Raw genomic sequence first — 11,196 nt, forward strand, 5'->3', positions numbered from 1 at the left:
TTACAATACATATACGCAATAGAATACTATTCAGTCATCAAAAAGAAGCAAATCCTGCCATTTATGATAACATTGTTGGACCCTGAGGACATTATGCTAAGTAAAATAAGTCAGGCAAGTAATGTATGATCTCACTTATATGTGGAATCTACAAAACACTCATTAAAAAAGAGATCAGATTTGTGGTTACCAGAGGAAAGCTGTACAGGAAGGGAATACACAAAGTTGGCCAAAAGGTACAAACTTTCAATTATAAGATAAATAAGTACTGTGGATGCAATGTACAACAACATGACTACAGTTAATGCCAGTGTAGAGTAAATTTGAGAGTATCTTTTTTTTTTTTTTTTTTTTTTAGATTTTATTTATTTCTTTGACAGACAGAGATTACAATTGGGCAGAGAGGCAGGCAGAGAGAGGAAGAGAATCAGGCTTCCCACTGAGCAGAGAGCCCAATACAGGGCTCGATCCCAGGACCCTGGGATGATGACCCAAGACTAAGGCATAGGCTTTAACACACTGAGCCACCCAGGCATTCCAATTTGAGAGTTTCTAAGAGAGTACATCCTAAAAGTTCATATCACATGGGGAGAAAAATTGTAACTGTATGAGGTTATGGATACTAACTAAACTTACATGGGAATCATTTTGTAATATACATATGTCAAGACATTATACTTATACCTTCAGCTTGTATGGTGCTATATGTCAATTTTATCTCAATAAAATGGAAAAAAGCAAAATTAATAAAATCTGAAAATGAAAATAAAACTCTGGGTGCTATTTCTGGTTCTTTCATTAACTATCTTATTGATCCTGATCAAAATAGAAACTCTGAGACTCACTTTGGTCATCCATAAAGGAACACGCTCTAAAATTATATGAAACAAAATTTGACAACAATAAATAGTAATGTATGGATTATAAATGGCAAAGCGGTTAGCAGATGGGGTAGGAATTTTCATGCACAAGTTTGCAAAAGGAGCTTAACTTTAAGTTGAAAAAGAAGCATGCCTTGTGTTTAGCAAGGGAACACAGACAGCAAAGGTCCAGAAGAAAGTAAAGGAAGCTGTTTGCATGTTAACTGGCATTTTCTCTTTTTCTTATACATTTGTTTATAGATTGGGCTTTTATTTGTCTGTTTTTTAATTTACAGGCTTATGTTTTTAATGACTCTCAAGGTATTGATTTCTCTTCAGCATATCCCATATGATATATATGATCACTGTTGTGAATGGAATTGTGTCCTCCCAGAGATAACGGATACATGTGAATATGACTTTATATGAAAACAAGGCATTTACACGTATAATCAGTGAAGATAAGGTTATACTAGATTGGGGTGGGCCATAAATCCAATGACTAGGGTCATTATTTACGATGAGATTCAGACACACATAGATCCACAGATCCACAGGACCGACCTCCATGTCAAAATGGATGCTGAAGATGGAGAGATGTGGCTGCAAGCCAGGAGTACTAAAGCTTGTTGGACAGCACTAGAACCTAGAAGAAAAGCATGCAACGATTTTTTTCCTCATACCCACCAGACTTCTGGCCTCCTAAACTGTGAAAGAATGAATTTCTATGGTTTTAAGTCACCGGTTTGGGGTAATTTGTTATGGCAGCCCTAGGACAGCAATATGGTTGCCACAGCTTTTTAGTGATTAGATGATTCTTCATGAGCTGTATGGCGGATGGGTAGGAAAATGGCCACGTCCTTTGCAATGTTATGTTACAGGTCCATTCAGCAGGAAAATGTCTGTTTATCATTCTTTGAATTTAGCTTAGTCCTGTGACTTGCTTTTGCAAAGAGATGTGACAGAGGAATATTGTGACAGTTCAGAGTGTAAGAATCAAGAAACCAAGCATGCATTCTCTCTCTGCCTCTTGAACTCCACAATTCGCATGAGAACAAGCAAAGGTCAGTCAGCTGGAAGAGACAGCTATTAAAGCTGAACTGATTCATCCCTCTTGAAGCCTTTCTAGATGAGCTTACAGCTAGTTGATTCCCCAGGATGTGGGAGAACCATGTCCGTATCAGCAGAACTGCCTAGCTGAACCATAGACTCATAAATAATAATATATGCTTGCTGTTGTAAATCACTAAATTTGGGGGATCTTTGTTATATAGAACTGGCAAAGTGATAAAAGATGCATGACTAATTCCAGATAATTCCTGGTTAAGGATCACATTCGTCTTGACTCTAACTAAACTGTTCCCACCGTAAAGCACAGTGCAGAGAGCCCATAAATGTTAACCACATATTGTAACAGAGCCTACTTAGCTTCTTGTTACCCATGCGATATATTGAAATCTCCCTGCTTTCATCTGTCTCTCTGAATATTAACTTCATCCTCAAGCTTCCAATATAATTTTCCATCTTTCTTGGACTTTTTTACATGGCTTAGATTTCCACTTACTTTTTGGATCTTATCACTACACTGATCTCGGCAGGAACTCTAGCTGCAGTTAGAAAATATTCCTAACCACTCCATTAGTCCACAGATACCTCTACTCTCAGTATAGTCCCTATACACCACCTTTTAGAAAATAAAACATGCATTTACTCACTGAGGTTTATGACCAAAAAAAAGTGATTAAGAATAGCTATTAAAAAAATAGTTATAAATAACATTTGCTGTATGCTGTATTTTAAAACTACAGAAAAAATGGTAATGCTATTATGTAGAGTATTTGTGGAAAATATACAAAGGAAACAGAATATCTGAATAGCTTTTTGTTTATAATGCTTAATTGGAGAAATTAGCGTGGCAGTTGGTTAAAAAATAGGCCCTGTATTCCTTCTTCTTTTGGAAAACACCCACACGGTTGCAAAGCTAATTAATCCTTTCCCAGTGAACTTATCTACTATGTGAGAGTATGAGGTCAGTTGCAAGGCCAGGATTAATAAGGGTATAAGAAAATTTTAAGATTGGTGGGTATATTTATTTTCTTGATAGTGGTGAAGTTTTCATAGGTTACAGCATATCTCGAAACTTACCAAACTATATATTTTAAACATGTAAAATTTATTATAAATCAACTATACCTCAATAAAACAGAGTATCTAATTTAGACATCTAATTTGGCTTAAATAAATCCTCAACAAATATTTACTCAGCAAAGATATCATGTTGTGTGTCCTTCTTGTAGGGTGTCTTGTAGACACCCTAAAGTATCATAAAGAAACTGGTAGTTGCAAAAAAATTGCACAGGCATACAGAGAAGCTAGTACATAAAGTCCTTCATTTAGTGGAGCTTACAGTTTACTGAGAATGCTAGACAATAAACACATAGCAAATAAAGAAATAACAAAATCTAAGAGTGGTGTGAACAACAAAAAAAAATCTATTACGCATAAAATATCAAGCCAATTAAGTGTTAGACAGTGATTGAGTAGCAGTTATCTTGATAGTATGATCAGGGAAACTTCCCTTGAGAAATGCCCAATTCTGAGATCTCCGTGACGTGAAGGAGCTACTCATGTGATGTTTAGAGAAAGAACAGCCATTGCAATGTCTTTGAGTTGACTTTGAGTGGGCTTTGAGTTGACTTTGGGTGGGCATAAGTGACAAAAAAATAGCAAAAGATCCATTCACACAAACCAAAATGAGTAAGAAAAATAGTGGTAGATAAATTCTAAGAGCTACGGAATGACAAGAAAGGCTTGGTGGGGAATTTCAATCTGCTTATATGCTCTTGCTTCTTCTTCTTCTTCTTTTTTTAAGATTTTATTTATTTATTTGACAGAGAGAGAGGTCACAAGTAGGCAGGGATTCAGGCAGAGAGAGGGGGAGAGCCCAATGAGCAGAGAGCCCAATGTGGGACTCAATCTCAGGGTCCTGGGATCATGACCTGAGCCAAAGGCAGAGGCTTTAACCCACTGAGCCACCCAGGTGCCCATTTGTTTCTTCTTTTTAACCTGCTAGTTTGATCTATGTTTGTTGGGACAGAAAGCCAGGCATTCCTGAGTATTTTGAAGCAAATTCTGATGACCCAAGGACCATTTCCCAGTGGGTCCTAAACCTTTATATTCTCTGATTTAGCCATGGAAGGAGCTCATTTGAAACTAAGGCAGAACCAATTCACCTGTTTGAGGTAGGAGAGAGCTGGTAATGGCTGCATTGAACTACAGATGTATAGTCTCTTTATTGTTTTGTCTGTTACCTTTCATGTTTGCTTGTTGATACAACTGTGTACATATTATTTTTAAATAAAATGTTGATTGATCTAAACAAATACAGGTAAAAATTTCACAATATGACAGTTTAGCATATGTACCTATTTTCAGGCAGAAAATGTTACACCACACTCACAGAATAGAACATAAAGTAAAACAAATCACATTTTCTTCTGTTTTTCCATGATGCCAATTCCCATCTGTCATGGATTCAATGACAACAAATTCAACTTTCCTCCTAAATGCTTCTTAAACTAGCAAAGAGGTCCACCACAGAAGGAGGCAGAAGCTAAATATGAAAGTTATATACAATTCATTGTAGAGATGATTTTACTTTAGGAGAAGGTATTGATAACCAGGGAAAGTTGGGGAGTTGGGAAAGGTTTTCCAAACCCTTTTAGGTACAAATAAACCTTTTTTTTTTTTTTTTTTAAGAAAAGAAACAGTTTCCTAGCAGTAAATCTTTTGAGTAAATATATCCTGTTTGGGTCAAATATTTATTATTTGATCATTTATTATTTGATCACATATAGTATATCTATTATTTTTCTGGGAATAGCACTTATCTTTATTATAAAATGTTATCATTTTTTATTTTGCTGAAAGAAATTTGGTTGTTATACATTTTTCTTCTTACATAAAAGTTCTCATTTTGTTCATCTTTTATTTAGTAGAAGATGATGTCACTTACTAATACATAAACGTTTTTGATCTCATTTTGGACTTGTTTAATCAATAAAGTATTTCTATTATGTGGGAATCATTTACAAAGTCTTCATTTTATCCAAAAAATGATTGTTTAAACAATGGAAATTTCAGAGTTTTAATGGTCTTTAGTGAATGCAATTGCTTGATTACTTTCTAAGTTATAATTTTCAGTCTTAATAGCTAGGATCTCACACAGAAGATTAACAACAGTATCTCCAAATTATCTGACACTATCTATTTTCATGTAGAAATAGAATATCATTATCAATGATTCAAATCCCCAAATTTATTTCAACTTTTGTCAATATTTCAATTTAGTGAGCTGTTTGGTCATAGTGGAAAGGTGTGCCCTAATATTTTTCTGCATATAAAGTATGGTAAAGCTCATAATTTGTGCATAATTTTTTATGCCCTACATTTATTTATCTGTACTCAATATGAAGTAGTCAAGATAATACTTTCAGACATAGCTAGCCATTATTTCAGCTAATACTTAAATTTATATTCTTAATACATTTTCTAATTGTCAATAACAAAATAGAATTTTTAATAACACTGATAAGTGCATAGCATATTTTGCTTTTTTTTTTTTTTAAAGATTTTATTTATTTATTTGACAGAGAGAGATTACAAGTAGGCAGAGCGGCAGGCAGAGAGAGAGAGGAGGAAGCAGGCTCCCTGCCGAGCAGAGAGCCCGATGCGGGACTCGATCCCAGGACCCTGAGATCATGACCTGAGCCGAAGGCAGCGGCTTAACCCACTGAGCCACCCAGGTGCCCACATATTTTGCTTTTAAAATATATTTATATAACGGTATTTAACAAAAGGAAAAATTATCTGCAAAAGCACAAATTGATTGAAGTTATGTTAGGAACCCAGAAATTTTCTGGATATAATTCTAGACAATCAATGTCTTCCTAAATTGGACAAACTGCTCTTTTTTTGTATTAAATACTTCTGGAGTTTTCACCTTGATAAGAATATATGATGTGTGGCTATTATTAACTTATTACTTCGGGAGCTTTCACCTTGATAAGAATATATTATGCATGACTATTACTAATTTATTACATAGTATGATATGAAAATATGTCAACATATATAGTAAAATAGTAGTTAAAATGAAAAGAATTTTATTTTTTGAGTAGAAAAAGCATTCTTAGTAGTATTTCTTTGTGTCTGATGATGAAAAGTATTAAGGGAATATTCTGAAGAGCTGTATGGATAAGCTTAATTGGAACTTTCATTTACATAAAAACTATAGCCTTTAATAAAGTAGGGCTATGCCTCTAAAAAAAGTCAAAAAGTATTTTACTTTAAAATTTTTACCAAATCTGTACAATTTTCTGGACTCTTATAAAAGATGTACCTTATTCTTATGGGTAATTTATTTATGTTGAAGCTGGACAGATATGCTTGATATAACTAGAAAATAATTTGACTGTGTGACCAAGTGTTATGTTGTGGTAAACTATAATAAAGAAGAGGAGAATAAATTATGGTTGATTGTGATTGGTAGATACAATTGTATGAAGAGCTGAGCTTGAGCTGACATTTAAGGAACTATAATTTGCGTATGGGCAGTTCTTGCATATAGCAAAAAAGCACAATCAGTGAGATTATTTTGATTTAATGTTTTGCCAAGTACTGACTAATCCACATATCTACATTAAATGGTGATAGCATTTATTGAGCTCTTTCCATGATCAAAGAACTATAAGTAATATGAATTCCTAACTCTTTTTTTGTCTTTTAGATTTTTTTAATTAACATATAATGTTTCAGGGGTACAGGTCTGTGTTTCATCTGTCTTACACAATTCACTGCACTCACCACAGCACATAGCCTTGCCAGTGAATTCCTAACACTTCATTAAGAATTAAGGAAAAGGGGCGCCTGGGTGGCTGAGTTGGTTAAGCATTTCCCTTCGGCTTAGATGGTGATCCCAGGGTCTGGGGATGGAGTCCTGCCTCAGGCTCCCTGAGAGTCTGCTTCTCCCTCTCCTCTTGCTCCTACTTTCTTTCTCTCACTTGCTCACTCTGTCACTCTCAAATAAATAAATAAAATCTTAAAAAAAAAAAGAGATGAAGAAGAAGAATTAAGAGAAAAATCATCAGGCCTGGAGCCAGGGCTCTGCTATTGCAAGGAGGGTACTGGGTGCAGGGAGGTGCCTGGGCCAGCATTGCCACCTCACTAGGTGAGCACAGCCCTCTGGCAGAGCAGGGCCCCGGCAGCCGCAGCTGCAGAGGCCAATGCAGCATCACTCCTCCAAGAATCTGCTGGTGTTTCCCAACCTTATCTTCTGGGGGGCAGGTGGCATTTTATGCTATGTGGGAGCCTATATCTTTATCACTTAATATGACTGTGACCATTTCTTTGAAAATGTGTATACTCTCTTGTCCGTGGTAGTGATCATAGCTTTAAGAGCCCTGCTCTTCATTATGGACCTAACTGGCTGCTGTGCCACAATCCGAGAAAGCCACTGTGGACTTGCCATGTTTGTCATCATCCTATGCTTGCTTTTTGTCAGAGAAGTTGCTGTGGTGGTTTTGGGATATGCTTACAGAGCAAAGGTGGAAAGTGAGGTTGATCGCAGCATTCAGAAAGTATGTAAGACCTACAATGAACCGAACCTGATGCTGCTAGCCAGGCTCTTGATTAGGTACAGAGACAGCTTCACTGTTGTGGAATTCACAACTAGTCAGGCTAGGAAAACAGACTGGTTCAAAGAGACCAAAAACCAGAGTGTCCCTCTTAGCTGCAGTGGAGAGACCCCCAGCAGCTGTAATGACAGTCTGGCCCAGCCCTCTGACCTCTATGCTAAGGGATGTGGGGATCTAGTTGTGAAGAGGTTACCAGAAGTCATGATACCTATTATCTGGGCAGCCCTGGTATTTGCAGCTATTCAGCTGCTGGGCATGTTGTGTGCCTGCATCATATTGTGCAGGAGTAGAGATCCTGCTTGTGAGCTTCTCCTCACCAACAAAAGCTCATCTACCGAGCGTAGTAGAAAACACAAGCCTGAGCTTGTAAGTCCTGTTCTGATTTGGAAGGTGAATTGAGCAGGTCTACTCTGTTGGCAGCCTGAGTTTGTTTAATTAAAGCACACAGGTATTGGACGAAGCAGCTTGGCTCTTCAATGGGCTGCCCTACTTCCCTACCCACCTAGGACTTTCCTTTCCTCTATTCTAGCTGACTCTCCATGTCCCTAAGTTTTTTAGTATAGCAGTACATGTTCTAATTTCAGAACCATTTGCAGTTTGCATAGTGTGGGAGAATCGAAGGCAGCCTAAGCTCCTTCCGCTACCTCCATGGAATAATTGTGCTGCTGCCAGAGTATCACTGGACCCTTTCAGTCTTCATGATGGAGAAGTCTTGGCCAAAGGTCTTTGCGGGGAGGAAAAGGAAGCTGCGGTTAAAGTTAACACCAGATGGTGCCCCTTGTCAGTGTCCTTTTAAATAACATATACTGTAGTGCAATAAGATAGCAACCGCACAAAATTGCTAAGATAGATTTTAGAATCATAAAAAAAGAGAGAAATCATTCTAAGTTTAGACCCTCTGTAGGTGCACAGAATATTTATTTTAAATGAAAAAATTGAAAGAAGAAAAAAAAAATAAAACAACAAAAAGAAGAAAACCAATTTCAATTTTAATTCTGTAGTTCATACCTTAATTTATATTTACTTTATTTGCTAATAAATTGAGAGTTAATATGGAAAGAACCAAGATGCCCTTCAACGGACGAATGGATAAGGAATATGTGGTCCATATACACTATGGAGTATTATGCCTCCATCAGAAAGGATGAATACCCAACTTTTATAGCAACATGGGCGGGACTGGAAAAAATTATGCTGAGTGAAATATGTCAAGTAGAGAGAGTCAATTATCATATGGTTTCACTTATTTGTGGAGCATAACAAATATCATGGAGGACAAGGGGTGTTAGAGAGGAGAAGGGAGTTGGGGTAAATTGGAAGGGGAGGTGAATCATGAGAGACTATGGACTTGGACTCTGAAAAACAATCTGAGGGGTTTGAAGTGGCGGGGGTGTAGGAGGTTGGGTTACCAGGTGGTGGGTATTATAGAGGGCACAGATTGCATGGAGCACTGGCTGTGTTGAAAAAAATAATGAATACTGTTTTTCTGAAAACAAATAAATTTAAAAAAATAAATAAACAAATAAATTGAGAGTTAAAAGTCTGATTTAAGAAATCTATTTAATCAAATAAAATCTACCTTCCACATTTGTTTTAGATTTGTCTATATGCATATGACACATAATATATATACACATATACAGAGTATACACACGTACTCATAATAACTTAGAGGAAAAACAAAATAGAAAGATTAGGAAGGAAAAGATAAATTAATGAAAAAAATGGTGAGAGCAACTGAAAATGTTCCTAAGAAGCAAGTCCTTTGTTAATTATAAAGTAAAATAAAGAAATGTGTTAATCACTTCATGTCATTATTATTTTCTGTCTTAATTTGTCTGAAGTTAGTGATGAGAAACCAAACATCAGTGGTAGAATTCATTCTCCTTGGACTGACAAATGATGCTGAACTTCAAGCTGTGCTTTTCCTTTTTCTGCTGCTAACTTACGTCTTAAGCATCATGGGAAACTTGACCATCATCATTCTGACCCTGCTGGATTATCGACTCCAGACTCCTATGTATTTCTTCCTCCGGAATTTTTCTGTTTTGGAAATATCTTTTACCTCTGTCTTTGTCCCCAAAATGCTAGTCAATATTGGAACTGGAGATAAGACTATCTCCTTTGCTGGTTGTTTCACTCAGTACTTTTTTGCCATTCTTCTGGGAGCAACTGAATTTTATCTTTTAGCTGCCATGTCCTATGATCGCTACGTTGCCATTTGTAAACCCCTACATTATACAACCATAATGAGCAGGAGACTCTGCATTCAACTCGTCCTGTGTTCCTGGTTCTCTGGTTTCTTGGTTGTCATTGTGCCACATGTAATGACTCTCCAGCTGCCTTTCTGTGCATCCAACGTCATCAATCATTATTGCTGTGACTATACTGTGCTGTTGCATCTGTCCTGTTCAGACACACATTTCATAGAAATGATAGAGTTTATCTCTGGTGGAATCACCCTCCTCTTCACCTTGGTATTAGTGATTCTTTCCTACATGTACATAATCAGGACAATTCTGAGAATGCCCTCTGTTCAACAAAGAAAAAAAGCTTTTTCTACGTGTTTCTCTCATATGATTGTGGTCTCACTTTCTTATGGAAGTTGTATCTTTATGTACATAAATCCTTCTGTTGAGGATGCAGAAACTTTTAATAAGGGAGTGGCTGTCTTAAATACCTCTGTTGCTCCTCTGTTGAACCCTTTTATCTATACCCTGAGGAACAAGCAAGTGAAAATAGCCTTCAAAGATATGGTCAGCAAGATAACAGTGTTTTCAAGGTGAAACTAACTGAGGTTCATAACAATAATAAATAATAAAAAAAGGTTTGAAAGACTGTCCATGTACATTATTATAACATTAAAGTTTGTTGTTATAGATTATCAGTACTATTCACTGAGCACCAAAACAGTAAAACTATTTATTTAATGAAACCTGTTGTGTCATCACTTTATTTCTTAAAATTTGACAGGCCTCTAAATATGTATATATGTGTGTGTGTGTCCTCTAACACTTTTGTGCTACTTTTCTTTATTCATACCTTACTTTTAAAGAAAAGATTTGGGAGAATTGTGAATATGACTTCTAATAGTGTGTTTTTTACAACAGAGCTTTTCTTATCTTATCCACTGCCATACAGTGTTCAATCTCTGTATTTGGTAATTGACTAATCAAATAAATACTCAGGGGAAATCTACTTTAGTTTGCTAATAACAGTTTAAATAATATATTAGTGAATTAACACAAAGTTAATTTTCAAGTTATATTATTCAGATTTAAATTTAGTGTTTCCACAATAATCAGTTACTGAGAACTTAGGCTACTCAATGTTTGAGATAAAGAAAATTCTGAAGAAGAGAAAATCAATATATGTTTGCTTTCTAACTGATAGGAAAATGATTAATAATGATTTATACACACTTTAACTTGAGTGAATCTAAGCAAGAGGTAAAGGAATGATTATAATTTAGGTTAATTAGCACTATACCATTATAGCAAATTCTTACAAATTTAGTGTTGTGCCTAGTCATTGTTCTGGTTCTCTTTTAGAAACATATGGAATAAAGCTATATTAATTGTATCTACGGTGTTAATAGTTTTGCAAGCTTAAATCATATTCTATCTAAATTTCATACTAAA

General features: G+C 35.9%; 1 protein-coding gene and 1 pseudogene across 2 annotated transcripts; both read left to right on the top strand.

Moving 5' to 3' along the window:
- Window positions 1-1,436: 1,436 nt before the first annotated feature.
- LOC309868849 (tetraspanin-3 pseudogene) lies at window positions 1,437-7,954 on the top strand (annotated as a pseudogene). The gene is made up of 2 exons: window positions 1,437-1,611; window positions 7,090-7,954. The product of its transcript is annotated as a tetraspanin-3 pseudogene (transcript).
- A 1,451-nt stretch (window positions 7,955-9,405) lies between these two features.
- Window positions 9,406-10,341, top strand: LOC309869893 (olfactory receptor 2AP1-like; the record flags this gene model as incomplete). The annotated part of the gene is made up of 1 exon (XM_082741664.1): window positions 9,406-10,341. The coding sequence occupies one exon, from the start codon at window positions 9,406-9,408 to the stop codon at window positions 10,339-10,341; it is 936 nt and encodes a 311-aa protein (XP_082597790.1).
- Between the last annotated feature and the right edge of the window lie 855 nt (window positions 10,342-11,196).

This window comes from Mustela nivalis (genome assembly GCF_964662115.1).
Source record: "Mustela nivalis genome assembly, chromosome: 7".
NCBI classification, from domain to species: Eukaryota; Metazoa; Chordata; class Mammalia; order Carnivora; family Mustelidae; genus Mustela; species Mustela nivalis.